This window comes from Schistocerca piceifrons, chromosome X (assembly GCF_021461385.2).
Source record: "Schistocerca piceifrons isolate TAMUIC-IGC-003096 chromosome X, iqSchPice1.1, whole genome shotgun sequence".
Classification (NCBI taxonomy): domain Eukaryota; kingdom Metazoa; phylum Arthropoda; class Insecta; order Orthoptera; family Acrididae; genus Schistocerca; species Schistocerca piceifrons.
The window spans coordinates 533,513,976-533,541,074 of record NC_060149.1 but is presented as its reverse complement, the minus strand read 5'-3'; the positions used below and the strand labels follow the sequence as shown (position 1 = coordinate 533,541,074).

Below are 27,099 nucleotides of genomic sequence, written 5' to 3'. Positions count from 1 at the left end.
GCGGAACCTTACCTTTCTCACGCGATGCCCTTACGCACTGAGATTTCCGTGCACAGTTCGGACCCGCCCTCACAGTTTCACTTCTGCCAATAGCCCTCTCCTACCGTCCAAAGTTAGAAATGAAGCAGTAAAGAGTTTTACGTAGGCGATTAATGAATTCGATCCTATAGCGCATATAGTGTTCAAAAAACCTTTCGACCAGCTGCATATTTGCTAACGTGTTTGGGATTAGATTCAGGGAGAACAGGGAATGAAAGAATATGTGATAGTGAACTAAAAAGTAACTTTGCTGTGAGATAAAAAACAAATAATAACTAAAATATATACGTTCTGTTAGAAATTGCACATCTTAGCACATCTGTAAAATCAAAATCTGCTTCTGGGTGACATTCAATACTATGTTGCTGCTCGCCGAGTATTATAACGTGCTTGGAGCCCTTTGGTATGCTATCCACAACGTGGTCGAGACGTTGCTGCTCAATCTCATCCCTCTCTTCGACGGTGGCTCTCCTGACACAATCCAGCGCGTGACAGGGTTCCTGCAATGTCGCACTTCTCTCAGTAACGCTCATTTCATTTCCGCAAGTGATTCCATTTGGGTGTTCGTGCCTCCTGGAGGAAGGTGGAAGGTGTTCACGAGAGGAGCACTGTGTGCTCACATATCATCGTCTTGAAAGACGAACCCATTGCCGATCTGTTGACAGTAGGGCTGGAAAATAGGTTGAAGGATCCTGTCCCGATATTGCAAAGCCTTCAAATTAGTTAGACAACGATAGGAAGCATCTAACATACGACATTATGTCGGTCATGACATGACTTATCAACTCCTTCCTGAACCAGCATACTACGAGCATGGGACGTCCATTGGTACTTGGCCATCTCTACATATTCTACGACGATCGTCAGTGACCAGATAAAATCTTTCACTCGTTGGTGAAGAGAAAACGACACAAATGATCCAAGTTCTATTCTAGTTGTTTTCTTGTCCACTTTCTTCGGGCGCCACGTCGCTAGGTGTTTGTACTGTTGTTCATAATGATCACCTGGATGCCCAATATATCTTTTGGAAACGATTGCGTTCTTTCTAGGTCGACATAAACCTCCCAACTGCTGCCAAAAATGCACCGTTCAGCTCTGTTGCATTCTCCTCGGAGCACCTACGAGCCATATTTTGTTGGTTGCGGTCATCATCTGGAGTTGTTGACGGCGAGCGAACCCTCCCCAGCGGACATTCAAAGTTTTGTATTTCACGTTGAATATCTGAATTACATTGGTGTGGTTTATGCCAATTCGACGGGAAAACTTTCGTGCGAGCAACGCTTTTTGCCGTAAAGTTCGAGACATGCTGACCAACTGCTTTCCCGACTGAAGACATTGTGTACTCCGTTAAACTGCACTGGGAACGCAGGTTTACTATTACCCCCATTACGTAGATAGCTGAACGTAGCAATTCCTGTGATCAAAAGGGTATTGAGTAAGACTTCTCCGATCAAACAAATAAACAATTCAACTTACACTGGTGCGTAAAACTTCCGAATTGACGGCAATGCATGCCCTTGTAATGTCCCTCTTCCTTCCTACTTCCAGTTATTGTCCACAATAAGCAAAGTCTTTTACGAAAAATTTGAGAGAAGTGAAGATTACAGTAAACTTCCTAGTTTACGTTGCTTTTCGTGTAGAGTTGGCTCCAGTTCTTCTTGTGTAGGGGTCTGTTTCTTGAAGCTGAAATTCTCGCATTTTAGGTCCTCATGGTTGAATTGATCTAAATATTTGAAGATTGTTGCTGCAGAATTTTTGTTGTTACGTTAATATATTTTGTCACATTTTAGTATTTCATTCAGTCTTTTGAATATTCACATTAGCAAAGCCGAATTTACATTGTGCGCCCAAAATACAACAGTACGTCCGACCACATCAGGGGCATGCTTACTCTGCAGTAATAACAATATTCAGGAGGGTTTACAATTTTCTTGACAAGTGAATTTTCATTAACTTCGATTATTATTTTATAAATGAATCCAGAAATAAACACAGTAAACAGTACTATACTGCGTAATAAATAATAGAAATTTTAAGTGTACCAAATAATTTGTAATTTCAAATATTTCTAAAAAAATGATTTCTGTACATTCAGAGCTAGTATTTATCGACTGTAGCATCGAAAATAAAGTAATTCCTTTTAATAAATTTGGCTTGAAATATAACATATTGTGTATAAACTTATATTAAAGTTTTCAGAAAAGCAGCTGAGATATCCTGATCTGTCCAAAATTCGAAAAATAAATCTGATATCGACAACTACTGTTGAGGAAAAATAGGGTGTGTAGATGAAACACCATTCTTTCGTGTGTGTAAGCGTTTGTGAATATTCCCCACAGTTCCTTTCTCTGCAGTAAGAAATTCAATGACGGCACGTTGCTTGTAGCCTACAGATGACATGCTCAATAAAAAATTGTTGAAGAAAAAAATGCGGTGTATTACTTTCTGGGCAACCATCGTAATTTTTGAGTTCGTCCCTAATTTCGTTATAAATACGGATCAAACAAAATGTAGCAAATCTTTAGTAAGAGAATGTTATCATTTTGAAACAAAGAAATCTATATCCCTCCTCAATACGATCTGGTTGTCGATGAAATGTTATCGACATGTTCATTAAAATACGAGGGTTTCCCAGAAAGTAATGCACCGCTTTTTTTCTTCAACAATTCGGTATTGAACATAAGGAGAATTACACACACGAAAGAATGGTGTTTTATCTATACACCCTATTTTTCCACGTAATCTCCATCCCGTTCTATGGCCTTCCTCCAGCGCGTAACAAGGGCGTGTACGTATGTGCTGTCGGTATCAATCCTTGTCCTGGTGGCGGAGCCAGTGCTTTACTGTGTGAATCACCTCCTCATCGTCCTCAAAATGTCTTCCACGAATGCATCTGTCCTCGCGAATGACAACATCAGCCAGCTGCAAGATGTGACAGCAGTGATGTTCCCAACCGCTGAAAATCATGAGCTCCGCCGAATCGCCTTCTGAAGATCTAATCCTCCGTGCTTAGCGACTAACTGTACTTCTGTTGACAGCACATGCCCCATAGACGTCCCACAAACGTTTGTGAATATTCCCCACAGTTTCTTTCTCTACAGAGAGAAATTCAATGACGGCACGTTGCTTGTAACCTACAGATGATATGTTGAAACTGTCCTGCAGCTAGGCTATCTATCAGAAGTAACGTGAACTTGGTGTGCTCACTCAGGAGACCTCGCCGCGCGGTCAGGGGCGCCTTGTCACGGTTCGCGCGGCTACCCCCGTCGGAGGTTGGAATCCTCCCGGGCATGGGTGCGTGTGCAATCATTCACAAAGAAAACTGTTTACAAGTATTTAATATAAAAATGAATGTTATTTACGCAAATGTTGACAGCGTCTGGTGATATTAAAAAAGGGAATCGCTTCCAGTGAATGAGTTCTTTAATTTTCTGTTCACTTAATGTGAAGAAATGAAAAAAAACCTATGACAGCTACTGAAGAGGGTAACCACCCAAACAATTTTCATTTCTCTTTATTTATGACATTTCAATTGCAGTCGATGCATTTGGATATTAGTCGTAACTACGGTTTAGACTAAAATCATAGTTTCAGAAACTTGAAAAAACACATTGTTCTACAGAAGTCATTTTTGCTCCCAGGCAATACAGTAGCAGCTGGTGATATCCTGTCTTCGAAGGGTTATCTACCCCAGTGGCAGCCAGTCGCTAGTGTAATGGAAAATTGGCAACATTATAGAATACATTTGGCAACTATATGACCGTCTATTTACTTCCTGGGATGTATCAGAATTTTCCGGTAAATTCACTTGATATATTCTGAATTATTCTCACTTAAATAATGACATAGAAGCAGCAAATTTATGTTTCCGATTCCAAGAAGCTCGTTCCAATACAAACTGCAAGTTACTTCGCCATTTAAGTTCCCAATAATTCTCCGCTTTGCCAAGATTTGGACAACAAATGAATCACACGACAACTCCTCCCCCATAAGTTCTGTCGCTACCTTGACTCTGTACCCTGTTGATCTAATGGTGGAAACTTGCAGAATTTCACACTTGTTAGTGCTTGCTTTTTCTGCGTCTACCAATTGTGCTTAGTTAATTGTGCCAATGAATGATTTATTAACTGGATTTTGTTATGTATCTATCTGCATTTGCATACTTTCATGATAGTCCGGTAACGCCACTTTAGTATGACTGTGGACTGAACGAAGAGAGACCGTTTAGAAGGGAAAGTGCTTATTATCCTACTAATTCGTTACAGTTTGGGATAGTTTGTTTTATTTTCATAACATTATCATGACCAGTTGTAATTCATATTTAATATTACAGTGCATTATAAATAGGGCATTTTCATTAGTTTGTTGAGCGCAACAGATAGACGTAAAAGATAAATAAATCAGCAGCGATACAGTCTCCCACACTGTCTAAAACACTATGACAATGTTCAGATACTTTTGCGATTTCACGCATGTAGACAATATGTTAGTAGCACTTCGTCTCCTCGCATGTTATGCTGTGTTAACAGACAGCAAAGCTGTGTAGTTCAGCATAACGATGAAGCGGGGGCTCTCGCGATTTCTATTACCGACTCTACACAGCCTTTCGTCGCACAGTGCGTTCAGTGAAACATTCGGAGACTTCTAGGCCCACAGTGAAGATCCATTCCTGGCTCGGACAAAAGTAGTAATAATCTTGGGCAATACATGGTGAGTCAAAAGGGACATTGGAAGAATACAGAAATTTATTGAGATAACTTACAGAATCGGTAGATGTGTCATTTTGTAGCAAACAGCATCTAGTATAAAAATGTCAAGTGTCATTTTGGTTTGATGTGGCAACTATTTGTCACACGGCAGTATCCTACCGGTAATCAATATCTTCCCACACTCTTCGCAGATACTCGGACGTAGCTTGTGCAACAGGATCGTAGATTCTATTTTTCAGGTAAGCTAAGTTGTTTGGTAGATGAATACGGTCTTTAATCTAGCCCCATAGAAAGAAATGCGGTGGTGTCAAGTCTGCTGAGCGAGGTGGCCACGCAATTGGCCCTTCAGGGCCAATCCACCGAGCTGGGAAGCAATTATTGAGGAAATCTCAAACTTCCGTGAGGTAATGACGTGGTGCACTATCTTGCTCGTAATAAACCACACCATCTCGGTTATCTTCATCGATCTGCAGAATTAAAAAGTTTTCAAGCATATCCAGATACACCATATCAGTGACACTTATTTCCACGAAGGAGAAAGGACTGTACACTTTCAGTTTGCTAAGGGCACAAAACACTTTGGGGCCGTCACGAACGTGTTCCAGGATTGCATGTGGATTTTCGCTGCCCCATATTCTGCAGTTGTGGGTGTTCGCCATACCACTGACACGAAATATTGCCTTTTGACTGAAGGTTATTGTGTTCTGGAATGTCTCGTCGTCCTCTATCCGATGCAACATTTCCACACAAAATTCCTCACGAGCAAACTTACCTGCATCTCTGATGTGCAGTGACATTGTGAATCTATATGGTTTCAAGTGTAAAAGTCTATGCAGTACTCGCCAAACAGTCTTTTGTGGAATTCCAGTCTCACGAGACGCACGTCGTGTTGATTTTTGTGGACTGCGTGCGAAGCTCTCCCTCACCCGTTCAACATAATCATCAACACACTAGCGGTCTGGTCATTTATCATGTCGCAGTGAACAATCTGTCTCAACAAAGTTCTTGTGCCAAGAGGAAACTGCAGGCCTGCTTGGAGTTTCTTTATGCCGAACAGTTGTTGCAGAGTTCGTTTCATGAAATCAAAACACACAGCCAGCACTCTCCGTACCACTGAAAGTAGGCATTTTAAATGAACACTACGTTGGCGCTCCTGGTGACGGAGTAGGGTACCGATGGACTCAGTGAATCAAACTTGAGACTGTTTCCTACAAAATGACACCTCTACCGATTCCGTTAGTAATCTCAATAAATTATTGTATCATTCCTTTTTGACTCGTCCTGTATATTGTGTTGTATCAAACATCTGATAATCTAAACCAAGTCTTCGCCCTAGTAATGTAAGTTAAATTTTGTCCCTCATAACAGATTAGTTTGATAGTCAATAAAACGCTGCACCAGTTACGTATTTTACATGCATATCGCAACGAGTTACAGTAATTTATTCACAGTTGAAAATACGGTGGAAATTTGCATTACTACTGTATGTTACGTTTGCGTATGTTGTTCTGCGTCTCTTGCCTTCAGTCATGTTTCTATCTTAAAATCAAAAAAAGACGGCTGAAGGCCAAGTGAAGCAGAAAAACACATACGCAGACATCACACAGAGTGTGACAAATTAGTTTTTCTGGGAAACGTTCGTGAATAAATGCTTCACGGAGATCTTTCCACGTTGGATTTGAGTTCAGTCGAGCTACCAACGGTTTCCTCTGTCATCATCGTCAGAAAATATCAACAGAGCGTTTGGTACTTCCTTTAGTTGGCCAAGAAGCCGTCATGATGCCAACGAACTTCCATATGCTACCAGAGATTATGTTAATGTCCATGACTGAAGGACATAGGTAGCGGCGCTGATTTCGTTACATGGTGGATGACTCAGCGTATTTCTTTATTCTATTTCAGTATGAAGCGCCCGTTTGCATGCACCATTAAGGGTACAGCCGTTACCCAGATTACAATTGTTGTTCCACATTCTGATCTCAAATGCTTCCTAGTAGGTAGATGCATGAGATAATAAAAGGGTTATTCGGAAAGTTAAGTTCCAGTCGGTCGCGAAAAGGAAACCACTGTGAAAATGCGATGAAGTTTTGCACAGATGTGTTGGGTAGTGTCTCTAGTATGCCCGTCAATCGTGGCATGTTGCTCTTTTCAATTCTGAGAGCACAATGAACACCTAAAGGTGGCTAGAAAGTAGTGTCTCCCGCCAACTATGAGGGCCTGGTGAGAGATTTCGCCTGACATCGTGCGGCCCACGTAACATAACTGTCATGCGTTTCTTCTCGATGACAGTTCTCGGCTGCATTCTGCAAGGGCAATGAAGATGCTTTTGCACGTTTTAGATGGGAAGTGTTTGATCATCCACAACACAGCCCATAATTGGCTCGTCCTGAGTTTCATCATCTGCTCACATGAACCGCTGCCTATAAAGGCAACGTTTTGAAATGTTGAAATGTGTGTGAAATCTTATGGGACTTAACTGCTAAGGTCATCAGTCCCTAAGCTTACACACTACTTAACCTAAATTATCCTAAGGACAAACACACACACCCATGCCCGAGGGAGGACTAGAACCTCCGCCGGGACCAGCCGCACACACAAAATTTTGGCACAGACAACGAATTATAGACGAACGTAGAGAACTGACGGTAAACACAGGCGGCTGCCTTCTATGACGAAGGTATTGGAAAGTTGGTACAACGCTACGACAGATGTCTAAGTCGGAGAAGTGACTACGCAGAGAAGTAGCTGTAAGGTGTAGCCTACTGTAGCAAATAAAACACTTTTGATTTTCACGGTGGTTTTCATTTCGCGGTCGATCGGAACATACTTTCCAAATAGCTCTCCTATTCCCATTTCATAAAACGTAATCGTATGTTTGTTCATCAGGCCGTGTTCGGCAACAATAGAGTTGCCAACATTGCAATATGTAAAATGGCCTCAGTGCTGAAATCGTTCGGATTGACTGACCTCTGTAACTGCTGTCACATTCACTGCATACTTTATGAATTCCTGAACCACCGAGGCTGAAGCTGTCTTTCTCTTTAATTTTCTTGGATGGTCGTAAAATTGATTGAATACCGTGTCTCCCCAGGCCTCTGCTAATTTTACTTGTTGTAGCACCGAAGAAAGAGAGGACTGCTATAGGCTTATCTCCTTGTGATGTCTCACTATTTTTGTGTTTGTATTTCTGAGAAATGGATAAGTTAATATCTCATTCGATAGAGCCGTTCTTCCGGAATGGCCGGCCAAGTGGCCGTGCGGTTCTAGGCGCTTCAATCCGAAACCGCGTGACTGCTACGGTCGCAGGTTCGAATCCTGCCTCGGGCATGGAGTTGGGTGATGTGCTTAGGTTAGTTAGGTTTAAGTAGTTCTAAGTTCTAGGGGACTGATGACCTAAGATGTTAAGTCCCCTAGTGCTCAGAGCCATTTGAACCATTTCTTCCGGAATACTGTTCTTAGATATCTAATACTGGAATCCAGATGTTCCTTCTTACAATTATTTTTAGCTCTATGTATCAGCGTGTTTAAAACTGCCTGCTTTTGGGCTGGCTGGTGAAACCTTTGCTCACTGAGATATGGCCAGTATGTGTTGGCTTCCAGTAAACAGGTGCCCTGGCTGCCCATCTAATTTACGGTCACGTAGAATATCTAGAACTGGTAATTCGCTTTCCCTAAGCATCTGAGCGGTGAACTTGATATTACGGAGCATACTATTCATATAATCACTGCATATGTGAAGACCTTCGATTCCATGAGTCCAGATCCTAAAGATTTCGTAAACGTAATGAAAAAAGTAAGCAGGACGGACAGGAGCTGAATTTAACGTATGTTCTTCGAAATGCTCCACAAAGAAATTAGCCACCGCTGGTGACAATAGGAAACCCATGGCTATTCCGCCAGTCAGTTCATAAAATTTATCACTATACCAGATGTAAGTGGTCGTCAAAGTCTGGAGGAACAATTTCAGTCTCGGAAGGGTAGCAATCTATAATAACTTCAATGAATCTCTCACAGGGCCTTTTGTGAACTGAGATATCACATCAAAACTGACCATAATTTCGTCTCTATTGATTGTAATTTGTTTCATTATGAAGGTTTGAGAGTTTTTAATATGATATACACAGCGACCAACAACTGGCTTAAGTAACTGGGTTATATATTTCGAGATCCTGTTGCACAATTAGCACAATTAGGGTAGCAGAGATAGTGTGATAAAAAACGTACCTCTTATTGTAAATTTAGAAAAATTTTAATATTTATTGTATTAATTCCTCAAACGTTAGCGATGACGCAAAATAAACATAATTCTCTGTGGAATACTAATCTCTTATCCAAACCTGACAATAATGATTATTTAGATGTTATTAGAACGTCCGTACTTCTTGAAATTCCTTTTAGCGACAGGTCTTTTCAGAGAGTTCGGCCTCATGTTATCACAGTTTCTTTCTTAGCACTACCCTGTGCTCATGTGCAGGGTAATTAAACGCAACAGATAGGAAAACTGCAAACCAGAAGTCTGATTCAGAGACCAAGTCCTGTCGTAGTGCAGTATATCAAACTACTTAGCAATAAAAGTAAACAGAACTCTAACTTCCAGGTAGTATCTGTAAGATGTAAGGGCTGAAGTCAAAACGAGAAACAACATTCGTCAAAATTATGCTGGTATCTCATGTGTAGCTAATGCTCATGTTTTAAGATCGTCAGCCAGGGTACTGCTGTTCGACCTGAATCTATAGTGCTCGCTTGTAGAACATAGACGTACAACTTAATCAGAAAATGAGAATTATTAATGGACGTATTTGGAGTACAAACACCCTATGGTTTCCACTCTCAGTAATATCCCACCTGCAGCTCTAAGAAGGCCAGAAAATCACCTGACTGGCTGGAACAAAGAAGAAGAATCATCAGCTAACCATTCCTCGAGATATTGCACTAGCAGGGCACCAATGCTTGAAATCAATGAAACCGTCGTGGTGCAAACAAACAACGTTATTGATTACTCTTCCATTGCCAACTACTCATGTAAAATGGGAGCACTCATCAATAGTCTACAAACATCTAGTTGAGAACCGTCCCTTACTATCTTATGGCGTTGCTACGTTGGTATAAACAACTGCATCATCTGCGAGTAGCCTTAAAGAGCACCCGACGCTTTCTACTAGATCATTTACATATATCGTGAACAGCAACGGTCTTATCACATTTACCTGTGGTACTCCGGATATTACCTTTACATGTGTCGATTTAGTACCGTTAGGAGCGAAGTGTTGAGATCTATCTGCAAGAAAGTCTTGAATCCAAACGCAGGTCTACTCCCACACTCCGTAAGCTCGTTTTTTTTTTTCATTAAACGGCAATGCGGGACGGTGTCAAATGCTTTACTGAAATCAAGGAGCGCCGTTGTCCCCCGCGCTGGGAATCTCATGGAGAAACAAAGCGAGCTGAGTTTCGCAGTATCTCTGTTTGCGGAATCCATGTTGATTTTTGCAGACGAGATGTTCATTTTCCAAGAACGTCATAATTCTTGAACATAAACCATGTTCCTTAATTCTACAACATCCTGACGATATAGGTTTATAATTGTGTGGATCTGTCTTACGGCCTTCCTTAAAAACGGGAGTGACCTGCGTTTTTTTCCAGTCATTAGGTACCATTCCTTGCTCAAGCGACCTACGATAAATTACTGCTAGAAGGGGAGCAAGTTGTTTCGCATAATCTTTATAGAATCTTATCGGTATCTCACCTGTCCCTGAAGCCTTTCCACTACTAAGTGATTGTAGCTGCTTTTCAGTTCCGCGATCGGTTATCTCAATTATCTGCCCTTTCGACGTTCTGACGACGATTGAAAGGAGGGACAGTGTTACGATCTTTCGCAGTAAAATAACTTCAGAAGACAGAATTCAGTATTTCGGCCTTCTCTCTGTTATCTTCCCTTTCGGTGCCGGTGTGGTCGCTGAGAGAATGAATAGGCGATTTTGACGGACTTACTGAGTTTACATACGACCAAAATCTCTTAAGGTTTTTACTCAGGTCGGTTGACAATGTCTTACTTTCAAAATCATTTAACGCTCTCTCATTGTTCTCCTTACGCTCATTTTCGCTTCGTTCAGCATTTGTTTGTCAGCTAGGTTTTTACTTCTTTGAATCTGAGATGAAGTGCTCTTTGTTTACGCAGCGCTTTTCTAACACGGCTATTAAACCATGGTGGATCTTTCCCATCCCTTAAAACCTTATCCGGAACGTACTTGTCTAGGACATATTGAACGTTGGCTTTGAATTTTTTCCATTTATTCTCCACATCTTCGTCCTCATCAGCGAATATTTGATGCTGACTGCTGAGATAATCTGAAATTCGTATCCTGTCACCGTTGCTGAGCAAATATATCTTCCAACCTCTCCTAACATTGTAGGACCCGTCGTCATAGATGCTGTCACAGCCTTATGATCACTGCGTTAACTGATTCGATAAGTTCAGGTCTGTTTGTTGCCATAGGTCTGAGACGCTACCCTCACGAGTTGGTTCTCTAACCATCTGCTCAAGGTAATTTTCGGACAAGGCATCCAGAACAATTCCACGCGATTCCCTGTCTCTGGCACCAGTTTTGATGGCATAACACTCCCAATCTATACCTGGCAAGTTGAAGTAATCCCCTATTACAACGGCATGATCAGGAAAATTACTAATTATATTGTGCAAGTACTGTCTCAAGCGGTCTACAACTACAGATCCTGATCAAGGTGATCTATAAAAGCATCCGATCACCATTTTTGACCGTTCTTTGATAATCAATTTCACTCAGATTAATTCACATTCGGAATCCGTGATAACCTCGCTAGATTTTATCGAATTTTTTACTGCAATAAACATGCTGCCATTGTTGGCGACTAACCTAGCCTTACGATAAACATTCCATTCTAAACCTAGGATTTCGTTGTCACTGACGCCTGGCTTCAACCAGCTTTCTGTTCCCAATACTATCTGTGCATTGTAACATTCAGTAAGCGATACTAATACAAGGTTTTAAATCCTCATTTTCTTATATTTCATTTTTAACTCTAATAGTTTATTCTTATGTTTATATTAGAGAAGGTTTGGTGAATTCCTTGTATGGTATCGATCGTAGAAACATTTTAAACACGGAAATCTCTACAGCAACGTGCGAAGGAAGGTTTGTCACAGCGTACGTCGTTAACACTACTGAAGATTTCACACATTGGCAATAATTTCAAAGCATTCCACACAAAACGGATAATTTTTCCGAAAACTGGCACTTCATTATGAATCCAGATGTACTAAACAAAACCGAAAACAATTTCATATAAGTTTTTTCATTAATTTATTGTTTTCATTTTCTTTAATTCAATCACCAGGCATACAATTAGTAGACGAATAATGACAACATCATTTCTGCATAAGTTGAAACCATTCATATCAAGACTGGTAAACAAAAAGAACTAGAAATACTTTTAGAGGAGATCACAATTCAAATATTAGCAGTTCATGAAACAAGGTTCCCAGATGAAAATGTAGTAGATACACTGAAGAGCCAAAGAAAATGGTACACCTGCCTAATATCGCGTAGCGCCCCTGTCAGCACTCAGAAGTGCCGCAACACGACGTGTCATGGACTCGACTAACGTCTGAAGTACTGCTCGAGGGAACTGACACCTTGAATCCTGCAGATCTGCCCACAAATCTTTAAGAGTACAACGGGGTGGAAATCTCTTGTGAACAGCATGTAGCAAGGCATCCCAGATACGCTCAATAATGTTCATGTCTGAGGAGTTTGGTGGCCAGCGGAAGTGTTTGAACTCAGAAGAATGCTCTTGGAGCCACTCTGTGGCAATTCTGGACGTGTGGGGTGACGCACTGTCCTGCTGAAATTGCCAAAGTCCGACGGAATGCACAATGGACATGAATGGATGCAGCCGATCAGATAGGGTGCTTACGTACGTTTCACCTATCCAACTGCACACGCCCCACACCAATACAGAGCCTGCACCAGCTTCAACAGTCCCCTGCTGACGTGCATGATCCATGGGTTCATCAGGTTGTCTCCACACCCGTACACGTCCATCCGCTCGATACAATTTGAAACCAGACGCGTCCGACGAGGCAACATGTTTCCAGTCGTCAACAGCCCAATGTCGGTGTTGACAGGACCAGGCGAGTAGTAAAGCTTTGTGTCTTGCTGTGGTCAAGCGTACACGATTGGGCCTTCGGCTCCGAAAGCCCATATCGATGATGTTTCGTTGAATGGTTCGCACGCTGACACTTGTTGATGGCCCAACATTGAAGTCTGTAGCAATTTGTGGAAGGGTTGCACTTCTGTCACGTTGAACGATTCTCTTCAGGCATCGTTGGCCCCGTACTTGCAGGATCTTTTACCGGCAGCAGCGATGTCGGAGATTTGATGTTTTACTGGATTCCCGATATTCACGGTACACTCGTGAAATGGTCGTTCGGGATAATCCCCACTTAATCGCTACCTCGAAGATGCAGTATCTCATCGCTCGTGCACCGACTATAACACCATGTTCAAATTCTCTTAAATCTTGATAATCTGCCATTTTAGCAGCAGTAACAGATCTAACAATTGCCCCAGACACTTGTCTTATATAGGCATTGCCGACCGGAGCGCCGTATTCTGCCTGTTTACGTATCTCTGCATTTGATAACGCATGCCCATACCAATTTCTTTGGCGCTTGAGTGTACGTGTAACTACAGTATCTTGAAAGGCAAACCAGCAATCAAAATTATGAATCAGAGGCCATTATTGGGTACGGCTTTCTGTGTTCATAAAAGTATAATAGGAAATGTAACAGAATTTAAATCCACCTCAGAGAGAATATCTTCCCTATCAGTTACATGCAGAAATAAGATATACGCACTTGTTAATTGCCTTGCACCAATAAATGGAGACAACAGGAAAGATCCACAAAACACAGAGGAATACTGGGGTCTTTTAGAAACTGAAATATCTGAAATTCCGAAGATGAACACCACATTACTATTAGGTGACTTCAGTGCACAAATAGGAAGAGAAAAGAAATTTAGAAATGTGGTAGGACACTACCCAGCTCATACAAGAACCAACGTAAATGGTATGAGGCTAATCAATTTGTGCCAAAGCTCTCACCTGAAATTAATGTCAACCTTTCATAGGAAACCCCCAAGAAAAGCTAAAACGTCGATGTCTCCCAACCCAATATTAGGAGAATTCCAGATGAGGCTATTGCGCAAAAAAGTGCAATGGAAATTAAGAATCTGAAAGTAGTAAGAGATGGTAAATTTGATTCTGATCTTTAGCTCTCTAAAATTAAAGTCAAACTCCTATCTAATAAAGAACAAAGAAAGTCACAAAGGTTAATAAAAATAATAAAGACAGACTTGCTATAACAAAAGAATCAATTAAAAACGATCAAGACGAAATTATACTGGCTAAAATGGCAACTGGAAAGAATTATCCAAAGCAATTAATAATACTGCATAGAAAACATTTGGATCAATAAAAAATAAAAGTAAAATATGGTGGAATGAAGTATGCGAAGAAGCCATAGCAGAGAGAGCTAAAAAATGGGAAATATGGAAATTCTCCAAGAAAACAGAAAATCATGATTAATTTAGACAACAACGGAAGGAAACAGCCAGGTTAATCAGAAATACCAAACAAGCCTTAGAAAGGAGAAACTTTTGGAAATAGACAAAAAGTTTGTAAAAAAATAATACTCGTGACTTTGATCAAACTTTTAAGAACAAGTCGTCGTAACTGCCATCTGCTTCACATCTCCTGTGCAGCAAGCTACGTAACTTTTAAGTATTAACTGTGTTTCTCTTACTTGTCACTTCTTTTTCCGTGTGTTTTTGCTTTTAGGAGGCTTTAATTTTCGAGTACTAGTAATAGTTTTCCATAGATTTCGTGTTTGTTTTGAATACAGTCCAGAGACAGTTGGTCCTTATTTTCATTGTTTCCAACAAGAAGTGTCTAGTAACCACAGTTTAGTCAGCTATCAGCCACCTTTAGTGAATTAGCAGTCTAGTTAAAAGTTGATACTTAACTCTCTACAGTAAATTGTTGACTTCTTAGGATGGATAGAATGTGTGACTGCTGTATACGGACGCAGGAGGAGCTGGCCACTGTTCGCGAACAGCTGAACGTGTTGATGGCCGCGGTCTGCCGTCTTCAGGCTGCTGCCTCGGAGTGTAGCGGCAGTGGGGAGTCCGGTGCGTCGCATGGTACACACCAGGTGTTGTTACATGCTTCACCACGGTTCCTGCTGTCGAGACACCTTGGCGGGTGCCGGGCACGGTTGAGCCACCCTCTCTCTAAGGGGAGTGGTGGGTTCAACGGCGTTCGCGTCTCACGAGGCGGAGGGTCAATGTGGAGGCTGGCCGTGTGGCATCGCGCGCTCAGATGTGAGTGCACATGTTGCCACTCCTTCAGCAAGGTCCGAGCAGGCACAGGGGGGGAGGGGTTTATCAGTGATTAGGAGCTCCGATGTTAGGCGGTTGATGGAGCCCCTCAGGGAAATAGCGGAAAGGTCGGGTTAGAAGGCCAGTGTTCACTCTGTCTGTTTGCCGGGGGGTCTCATCCGCGATGTGGAGGATGCCCTGCTGGTGGCGATAGAGAGCACTGGGTGCACCCCACTGCAAATTGTTGCTCATGTCGGCACCAATGACTCTTGCCGTCTGGGTTCAGAGGTCATCCTCAGTTCATACAGGCGACTGGCGGAGTTGGTGAAGGTGGAAAGCCTCGCTCGCGCTGTAGAATCTGAGCTAACTAGCTAACTATTTGTACTGTCGTTCCCAGAACCGATCGCGGTCCTCTGGTTTGGAGCCGAGTGGAAGGCTTAAACCAGAGGCTCAGACGATTCTGCGGAGATCTTGGGTGCAAATTTCTCGACCTCCGCTATCGGGTGGAGAAATGTAGGGTCCCCCTGAATAGGTCAGACGTGCACTACACGCAGGAAGCGGCTACAAGGGTAGCGGAGTACGTGTGGAGTGCACATGTGGGTTTTTTAGGTTAGAGAATTCCCTCCCTAGGCCCGACATGACGCCTCCTGAGACGCGATAAGGCAGTATAGGCAAAACGCATCATGGAATGGCAATATTAATGTGGTAATAGTAAACTACAGGAGCGTGCATAGAAAGGTCCCAGAACTGCTCTCATTAATAAACGGTCACAATGCTCACATAGTACTAGGGACGGAAAGTTGGCTGAAACCAGATGTAAACAGTAATGAAATTCTAAACTCATATTGGAATGTATACCGCATAGAAAGGCTGGACAGTGAAGGGGGAGGCGTGTTTATAGCGATAAGAAGTGTAATAGTATCGAAGGAAATTGACGGAGATCCGAAATGTGAAATAATTTGGGTGAAGGTCACGGTTAAAGCAGGCTCAAACATGGTAATCGGATGTCTCTATAGGCTCCCTGGCTCAGCAGCTGTTGTGGCAGAACACCTGAAGGAAAATGTGGAAAATATTTCGAGTAGGTTTCCTGACCATGTTATAGTTTTGGGTGGAGATTTTAATTTACCAGATATAGACTGGGAGATTCAAACGTTTATAACGGGTGGCAGGGACTAAGAATCCAGTGCATTATCTGGAAACTACCTTGAACAGTTAAACAGAGAACCGACTCGTGGCGATAACATATTAGACCTTCTCCTGTTGACAAACAGACCCGAACTGTTTGAAATAGTTAACGCAGAACAGGGATTCAGCGACCATAAAGCGGTTTCAGCATCGGTGATTAAGCCGTGGTACAACAACCGAGTTAGAAAACTGCTACGGAAACAAAGGGAACTTCACAGCAAACATAAACATAGCTAAAGCCTTGCAGACAAACAAAAATTACTCGAAGCGAAATGTAGTGTGAGGAGGGCTATGCGAGAGGCGTTCAACGAATTCGAAAGGAAACTTCTATGTACTGACGTGGCAGAAAATCCTAAGAAATATTGGTCTTATGTCAAAGCGGTAGGTGAATCAAAACAAAATGTCCCGACACTCTGTGATCAAAATGGTACTGAAACAGAGGATCACAGACTAAAGGCCGAAATACTAAATGCCTTTTTCCAAAGCTGTTTCACAGAGGAAGACTGCACTGTAGTTCCTTCTCTAGATTGTCGCACAGATGACAGAATGGTAGATATCGAAACAGATGACATATGGATAGAAAAACAATTAAAATCACTCACAAGAGGAAAGGCCGCTGGACCTGGTGGGATAGCAGTTCGATTTTGCACAGAGTACGCAAAGGAACTTGGCCCCTTCTTCCAACGGTGTACCGCAGGTCTCTAGAAGAGCGTAGCGTTCCAAAAGATTCGAAAGTGGCACAGGTCATCCCCGTTTTCAAGACGGGACGTCAAACAGATGTGCAGAACTATAGACCTATAGCTCTAACGTCGATCAGGTGTAGAATTTTGGAACACTTATTATGTTCGAGTATAAGGACTTTTCTGGAGACTAGAAATCTACTCTGTAGGAATCAGTATGGGTTTCGAAAAAGACGATCGTGTGAAACCCAGCTGGCGCTATTCGTCCACGAGACTCAGAGGGCCATAGACACGGGTTCCCAGGTAGATGCCGTGTTTCTTGACTTCCGCGAGGCGTTTGATACAGTTCCCCACAGTCGTTTAATGGACAAAGTAAGAGCATATGGTCTATCAGTCCAATTGTGTGATTGGATTGAGTAGTTCCTAGATAACAGAATGCAGCATGTCATTCTCAATGGAGAGAAGTCTTCCGAAGTAAGCCTGATTTCAGGTGTGCCGCAGGGGAGTGTCGTAGGACCGTTGTTATTCAGAATATATATAAATAACCTTGTGGATAACATTGGAAGTTCACTGAGGCTTTTGGCGGATGATGCTGTAGTGTATCGAGAGGTTGTAACAATGGAAAATTGTAGTGAAATGCAGGAGGATCTGCAACGAATTGACGCATGGTGCAGGGAACGGCAACTGAATCTCAATGTAGACAAGTGTAATGTGCTGCGAATACATAGAAAGAAAGATCCTTTATCATTCAGCTACAATATAGCAGGTCAACAACTGGAAGCAGTTAATTCCATAAACTATCTAGGAGTAGGCATTAGGAGTGATTTAAAATGGAATGATCTTATAAAGATGATCGTCAGTAAAGCAGATGCCAGACTGATATTCAATGGAAGAATCCTAAGGAAATGCAGACCGAAAACAAAGGAAGTAGTTTACTGCACACTTGTTCGCCCACTGCTTGAATAATGCTCACCAGTGTGGGATCCGTACCAGATAGGGTTGATAGAAAACATAGAGAAGATCCAACGGAGAGCAGCGCGATTCGTCAGAGGATCATTTAGTAATCGCGAAAGCGTTACGTAGATGATAGATAAACTCCAGTGGGGGACTATGCAAGAGAGACGCTCAGAACCGATAGAGGTACTCAAGGTACCCTCCGCCACACACCGTCAGGTGGCATGCGGAGTATGGATGTAGATGTAGATGTAGATGTAGAAATTAAAGGGATACCAAACTCCATATGTGTGTTTCAAAAATGAAAACGGCAGAATTGTGTTAAGCAATACTGAAAATTGTGGAATACTACCAAGATATTTTCATCAGCTTCTGAATTTTCCTGAACCAAGTCAGAAATTGGAATACTCAATTATTAATGAAAATCTGGAAGAATATTAACTACCACCTACAGAAGAAATTGAAGAAGTAATTAGAACCCTCAAAGACAACAAATCTAACGGAGAAGATTGTATTACAGCTGAATTTTTGAAGTGATCCTTGCCAAATATAGCAAGGAGCTTAATTTACTCTTTTAAAATGTCTAGAAAACAGAAAAAATCCCAGAGGAATGAAAAGTTGCTGTGATACATAAACTTCACAAAAAACATAATAAACATAATGTAAACAACTACAGACGTATCTCTTTACTGTCAGTAGCGTATAAAGTATTTTCCAAGATTTTATTAAGCAGAGTAAACACCATACTAGACAGTCATTTACACTGTGTGATCAAAAGTATCCTGACACCCCAAAAGCCGACCGGGGTGGCCGAGCAGTTCTAGGCGCTACAGTCTGGGACCGCGCGATCGCTACGGTCGCAGGTTCGAATCCTGCCTCGGGCATGGATGTGTGTGATGTCCTTAGATTAGTTATGTTTAAGTAGTTCTAAGTTCTAGCGGACTGATGACCTCAGAAGTTGAGTCCCATAGTGCTCAGAGCCATTTGACACCCCAAAAAACATACATTTCTCATATTAGGTGCATTGTGCTGCCACCTACTGCCAAGTAGTCCATATCAGCGACCTCAGTAGTCATTAGACATCGTGAGAGAGCAGAATGGGGTGCTCCATGAAACTCGCGGACTTCGAGCGTGGTCCCGTGATTGGGTGTCTCTTGTGTCATACATCTGTACGCGACATTTCCACACTCCTAGATATCCCCGATGTGACAGTGAAGTGGAAACATGAAGGGACACGTACAGCACAAAAGCGTACAGGCTGACCTCGTCCGTTGACTGACAGAGACCGCCGACACTTGAAGAGGGTCGTAATGTGTAATAGGCAGATATCTATCCAGATCATCACACAGGAATTCCAAACTGCATCAGGATCCACTGCAAGTACCATGACAGTTAGGCGGGAGGTGAGAAGCCACACATCACGCCGGTAAATGCCAAACGACGCCTCGGTTAGTGTAAGAAGGGTAAAAAGTGGACGATTGAACAGTGGAAAAACGTTGTGTGGAGTAACGAATCGCGGTACACAATGTGGCGATCAGATGGCGGGGTGTGGGTATGGCGAATGCCCGGTGAACGTCATCTGCCAGCGTATGTAGTGCTAACCGTAAAATTCGAAGGCGGTAGTTTTATGGTGTGCTCGTGTTTTTCATGGAGGGGGCTTGCACCCGTTGTTGCTTTGGGTGGCACTATCACAGCACAGGCCTACATTGATGTTTTAAGCACCTTCTTGCTTCCCACTGTTGAAAAGCAACATGATCGTGCAGCTGTTCATAATTCACCGCCTGTGGCGGAGTAGTTACACGACCTTAACATCCCTGTAATGGACTGGGCTGCACAGAGTCCTGACGTGACTCCTATAGAACACATTTGGGATGTTTTGGAACGTCGACTTCGTGCCAGGCCTCATCGACTGACATCGATACCTCTCCTCAGTGCAGCACTCCGTGAAGAATGGGTTGCCATACCTTCCAGCACCTGATTGAACGTATGCCTGCGAGATTGGAAGCTGTCACCAAGGCTAAGGGTGGGCCAACAGCATACTGAACTCCAGCATTACCGAAGGAGGATGCTACGAACGTTTTAATCATTTTCAGCCATCTGCCTGGATACTTTTAATCACATAGTGTATACCTACTCCATGTGATGACATCCACAACCGGCCAACACGCGAACGTTGCAGCATGTACTGTGGATCGAAACGTGCTCCCCATGACATGCCCGGATACTTTTGATCACATTGTATAGGTGATTATCAAGGTGGTTTTAGCAAAGGAAGGTCATGCTCGGAACAAATATTTAATCTCAAGTCAGTAATTCGCCACAGGTTACTTAATTCAAAGAACAAAGTAGTTATGTTTGTCGATTTCAGAAAGGCTTTTGATTCTCTTAACAGAGAAATTATAAATACAGGGTTTCACAAAAAGGTACGGCCAAACTTTTAGGAAATATTCCTCACACACAAAGAAAGAAAATATGTTATGTGGACATGTGTCCGGAAACGCTTACTTTCCATGTTAGAGTTCATTTTATTACTTCTCTTCAAATCACATTAATCATGGAATGGAAACACACAGCAACAGAACGTACCAGCGTGATTTCCAAACACTTTGTTACAAGAAATGTTCAAAATGTCCTCCGTTAGCGAGGATACATGCATCCACCCTCCGTCGCATGGAATCCCTGATGCGCTGATGCAGCCCTGGACAATGGCGTATTGTATCACAGCCGTCCACAATACGAGCACGAAGAGTCTCTACATTTGGTACCGGGGTTGCGTAGACAAGAGCTTTCACATGCCCCCATAAATGAAAGTCAAGAGGGTTGAGATCAGGAGAGCGTGGAGGCCATGGAATTGGTCCGCCTCTACCAATCCATCGGTCACCGAATCTGTTGTTGAGAAGCGTACGAACACTTCGACTGAAATGTACAGGAGCTCCATCGTGCATGAACCACATGTTGTGTCGTACTTGTAAAGGCACATGTTCTAGCAGCACAGGTAGAGTATCCCGTATGAAATCATGATAACGTGGTCCAATGAGCGTAGGTAGAAGAACATGGGGCCCAATCAAGATATCACCAACAATGCCTGCCTAAACGTTCACAGAAAATCTGTGTTGATGACGTGATTGCACTATTGCGTGTGGATTCTCGTCAGCCCACACATGTTGATGGTGAAAATTTACAATTGATCACGTTGGAATGAAGCCTCATCCGTAAAGAGAACATTTGCACTGAAATGAGGATTGACACGTTGTTGGATGAACCATTCGCAGAACTGTACCCGTGGAGGCCAATCAGCTGCTGATAGTGCCTGCACACGCTGTACATGGTACGGAAACAACTGGTTCTCCCGTAGCACTCTCCATACAGTGGCGTGGTCAACGTTACCTTGTACAGCAGCAACTTCTCTGATGCTGACATTAGGGTTATCGTCAACTGCACGAAGAATTGCTTCGTCCATTGCAGGTGTCCTCGTCGTTCTAGGTCTTCCCCAGTCGCGTGTCATAGGCTGGAATGTTCCGTGCTCCCTAAGACGCCGATCAATTGCTTCGAACGTCTTCCTGTCGGGACACCTTCGTTCTGGAAATCTGTCTCGATACAAACGTACCGCGCCACGGCTATTGCCCCGTGCTAATCCATACATCAAATGGGCATCTGCCAACTCCGCATTTGTAAACATTGCACTGACTGCAAAACCACGTTCGTGATGAACACTAACCTGTTGATGCTACGTACTGATGTGCTTGATGCTAGTACTGTAGAGCAATGAGTCGCATGTCAACACAAGCACCGAAGTCGACATTACCTTCCTTCAATTGGGCCAACTGGCGGTGAATCGAGGAAGTACAGTACATACTGACGAAACTAAAATGAGCTCTAACATGGAAATTAAGCGTTTCCGGACACATGTCCACATAACATCTTTTCTTTATTTGTGTGTGAGGAATGTTTCCTGAAAGTTTGGCAGTACCTTTTTGTAACACTCTGTATAATAGTTCAAGAATTTGGCGTAAAGTCTAAATTGGCAAACCTAATCCGTGAAATACAGATACAGTCTGTAAAGTAAAATTTACAGCCTTTCAAAATAAAAACAGGTGTACGTCAAGGTGACGGTCTATCCCCAATTCGTTTTACCAGTATGTTACAGAAAACAGTGAGAAATTGGAAATAAAAACGTCAAGGTGACGGTCTATCCCCAATTCGTTTTAACTGTATGTTAGAGAAAACAGTGAGAAATTGGAACTAAAAGCTTATTGAACTCAACATCTCACCTATAACGTTAGGTGAGCGCACTTGCCAGTCTCAGGGGAGGGGTTAGCCACTTGGCACGTTTTTCTCAGTTTCCAAACGTAAGAAGCGATGAGGTGGTTCTCTGCTCGGGCTGCGGACGGCTATAACTATCAAGTGTCTGTTCAGAGTTATTTATCACCAGACACGTCTGTCAAAATAGCAGGTGAGGATATGGTCAAGTCCCAACGGAAATACGTGGCCTGCTTCCTTTGTGGGCGCGTGAATTGAATATGCCTGGCTATCGAATACTTCGAAACATTGGCCATTATAACAAGTACACGAAGCACTACAGCTATATATGTGATATGCATACAAAATTAAAGCTCTTTTCAAGACAAAATAAACGAGCAGCTGCTGAACTTTGTAGAACCGTTATTTCAGCCGGTGCAGACTGACAAAAAACGTAGCTCTTATTGTAAACTGTTTAATACAGAAGCAATACCTGGCAGTTAATCTTACTGACATTCATCACTGCTCGGATATCTCATGAGTTTGTTAAGTTTCTGGCCGGTATAAAGTAAATCAAACATCACCATATCTGAATTCCCACTTCACATCTATAAACCTTAATGACCAATTAAATACAATATTGCGTCGCATTAAGATCACACATTGATGTTTTTTCTTATTTATTATTATTTTATAATTATAATGTCTAATTTTCGTGAGCAATAATTCACATTCGATGAAGACAGTCTACGAAATATTTGGAGGTTAAATGCTTCTAATGATAGTCTGTCAGAGGACATTCTTACTGGGTTTTGGAACTATTTATACTGGTATTTTTTCACATCTTCCACTAGGCCACTATTAACTCAAAGTGACTTTCAACTGTCAACCTTTCTAATTTGATCCTATAAAGGTTTACCTGATACAGCTGTTACTCCTATTTCTGCTAGTTCCGTTGCTCATTTATCATTTTCTGTCAAATCCAATATTTCACAGGGACACAGTACTGTAAATTTTAGCACTTCACCATGTAATCCCATTCTTAGCGTTTATCTCTTTGTCCCACTAATATTTTTTGTGCTTCAATTGAAGCTACTTTATTTATTACGTCTTTTCTCTAAGTTATTATTATTGTAATGTTCATCTGCCATGAGTTATACTTCACATACAACGAAGACAGCCTACAAACTATTCGAAGACAAGTCTGTAAAAAAATAATTCCCCGTTTTATTTCTACAGCACGCTCTTGATCTCAATGAATTAATGTGGTATGGAATACCTCGTGGTCTGGTCATATTTAAATGTGATTTGCAGAGTATCCATGTAGATGTAGATGTAGATATTTTATACTAGTCAGAAGAAGTCAGATGGTTCTATATAAACAAAGAGGTTAGCGTGGCTTACGTGCGGACGTTGGTGGTGGAGAAGACAAGACAGGGAGCAGCTAGCAGGGCGCTGGCCATCCACACTGCCAGTAGCGCCAGCAGGGCCCTCCGCCGCGTCATGCGGTGCTGCAGCGGCTTCACGATCGCCATGTACCTGCGACACATACATATCATTTCGGAAATGCAGTAACTATGTACCTGCAATGCACACACACATTGTATAGGTCATGTTCCTTAATACCTGCAACACACACACACACACACACATCCCCAGACACACACCATACTACGTGGGCCACATGAACCCCACGTACGTCCAACTCACTGACATTATTGCTGCTGCATGACCGCTATGAATCTTGAAGACACACACACATTACGTGGGCAGCATGATTGCTATGTACAGTCGTGGACAAAACGAGCGAGATCCCTCGCCTTTTCGTTATGCTGATCCGCACAACTTTAAAGTCTCCCACACAGCATAACAAGCAAGGTGACGAAGTGCTACCAACATACTATGCAAGTTCGCTCAGCTTATGTGCTGAGATAGCTAGCACAGGAGGAACTCGCGCTTCGAAGACGCCACAGCATCGTCTGCCACCTCTTCGAGGGAAACGAAATACCTCAAGTATAAGCCAATGTGTTGTATTTGCATGTCTGTGACTATGACTTGGAGGTACAGTGTGATTATGGATAGTACGTATGCTCAGATTGCGAAACTAACACCATGAATAAAGTCAATGGTAAATGAATTAGGCGTCCTTCCTCTTCCGTAATATCAAATATATTTTAGTTATTCTTTCTTAAATGGACTGCGCAGAAAATCATTCACCAGAAGTGAATAACTTTTTAGCAACACCAGTTGATATTAACAGCTTGCCGGCGCGGGTTAGCCGTGCTCTCAACGTCGTCATATCGCGGACCGCGCGGCTCCTTGCGCCGACAGCTCGAATCCTTCCCCGGGCATGGATGTGTGTTAGGTTAGGTAGGTTGAAGTAGTTCTAGGTCCAGGGGACAGATGACCTAAGCAGTTTGGTGGCGTAGTTCTTAGAGCCATTTTTTGACCTTTCGCGTAAATTTTCTTTACATAAACGGCCGTATCTTTAGATTGCGTTGACATAGTTCACTTTTTTACACCACCAGGGGACCGTATACAGCAGGAAGTGCGATACATTTCCGCTTATTATGTCCACCAGTACTCGAAGTAAACGGGTTTTAAGGCTTGGGTAGAAAAATAGACGGTCAAGAAAGTGAGACTAGTAAGGTTCCATTTTTACCGATTTACGTGACGAAACCCTAACAACGAAAATAGCTACCGCAGTTACTGAAGATGAGGGCCGCATAATAATTTCCCCTACTCTTTATTCGAAATGTTCCAGTTGCAGTCGATACATCAGCATATTAATCGTAGCTACGCTTTCGATCAAAATCACGTTTACAGGAACGCAAATAAAATCCATTTGCCTATACACGTGGTAATTCAGATCCCACTATTAATCACACCGCGTTTTAGATGTGCAAGCTTTCCCATTGCTAGCTACCTTAAGGAACACTTCGGCTCTAAAGGAGAATTCTAAACATTGTAGAATACGTTTGGCAGCTACGTCGCCGTTTATTTCCTAGGGTGGTGCAGAATTATCCTACTATATTTACTCGCTAATAACAGTTTTTTGTTATTTCGATAAACATCCCGAATGATTGTCACTTAAGCGGTGACATAAAGCCAGACAATTCATGTTTTTGAGCCCAGAAAGCTCTATGCAACAGAAACTGTAGATCATTTTGCCATTTTCATTGCGAAATTGCCGGCTTATTCATGTCTGGGGTAACAATAGAGGGCTTTTTGCCTGGGTTGTCTGCTAGCGTAGTGAAAGGTGTTTCCTACTGCAAGGGAGGTCTGGATTGTTTTCGGTTCTAATCTCGATGGAGGCAGATAGACTATCAGTAAAGGAATTTTAAGAAATTCTCGCGTCCCCAATACGTTTTAGCGCTACATATACTGTGTACCGGCGCCCTGTGGATGTCGATATGAAATCCTTGTAGAATTTCATACTTGTTACTGCCTACGTTTTCCCGCTTCTGTCAGTAATTGAATTGACTTAAGTGTGGCACTGAACGATTTTTAACTGAATTTCGTTATGAATCTTCACGCACTGCTAAATTTGTGCACTTTCATGGAAGGTCAGCAACGGTAATTCAGTATGACTGGTCTGAACGTTGACACAGACCATTTCGCGGGCGAATGCGCATAATATTTTGCTAATTCGTAATGATCTGGGTTACTTTGCCTTACTAAAACAGTTATGTTATCTCGATAAGCTGAAATTCATTATTATTAGTACATTTCGTACTATTTAGCGTTTCTTCTTTCATTTATACCTTATATTTAGGTGTTGTGGTTAACACACTAATCAGCATTAATATAGTCTTGCACATGATTAAAAACAGTCTGACAAATTTCGGATAGTTTTTCAATTTCACGCCTGTGCATAGTATGTTGGTAGCACTTCGTCGCCTTGCCTGTTATGCTGTGTAGCAGACTTTAAAGCTGTGCGGATCAGCATAACGAAAAGGCGAGGGGTCTCGCTCGTTTTCTCCACGACTGTACCTACAATACATGCACAAGCTACATGGACCACACTATCGCTCTGTACCTTCAACACACATACAAACATTCATCAAATGTTGCAACTTCAACTATGACATATGGTACTGCAGGTGCTGATTAGATATCTTGTGACTGCAACACATATATTACATGCTATAACTTCCGGCACGTCCCAAGATTCTACAGGACAATAATTTAGCCAGACGAGAGCCAATTACACACCCAGTAAGTGTTACAATGCATAGCACACCATGTGGTTCTTCAATCGACACTCGACTTTTAGTTACTTGTGACACATTGTGTTTGTTGCACCAGATTGAAAAAGAGATAATACGGCGATGAAGTTTCGATACACGAACACCTTCCCCTTCTGATATTCGTGTTCACAATTAATCTTCTTCTCAAACTTTAAAAATTAACGTACGTATAGAATATATCATATCTTTATTACAAAATGTCGAAGACCCTGCGAATGTAGATTCCGAAAAATTCAGTTCTCATTATTCTATACCACATCCTTCTCTCTCTTCAAATTGGTGATAGCTATAGATACACTGGTGAGTGACTGCTGCATCCGGCGGGACACAGAGGCTACGCGCTGTAGTTTGTGTCATTTGAGTCGCCAGCTCAGCGGTCGTTAAGCGGCGAGAGGGCGTACTATCAAAACCGTAGTTTCCGTCTGGCCTATAGCGATCAACACCTTTGTCGCTCTACTTTGCATCCCTGTCACACGGACGGGAAAAGAGTGTTGCTCGTATCCTTGCGCTCGCCAGTTATTTGTGTGCCCTTCACAGCAAGGAGAGTCGACTGGAGAGTCAATCGGCAGGTCTGCTTCTGGAGCCGACGCCTAGCCTTCCAGTTAAAACGAGCGCTGGCGGGTAACAG

The 27,099-nt window shown here is 42.4% G+C and overlaps 1 protein-coding gene across 1 annotated transcript in view; it reads right to left on the bottom strand.

Moving 5' to 3' along the window:
• Positions 1 to 23,621: 23,621 nt before the first annotated feature.
• Positions 23,622 to 27,099, bottom strand: part of LOC124722500 (tachykinin-like peptides receptor 86C) — a 130,100-nt gene continuing 126,622 nt past the window's right edge. The window contains exon 3 of the mRNA XM_047247654.1: positions 23,622 to 23,760. Coding sequence (XP_047103610.1) covers positions 23,622 to 23,760 — 139 coding nt within the window. The remainder of the gene's footprint in view (positions 23,761 to 27,099) is intronic.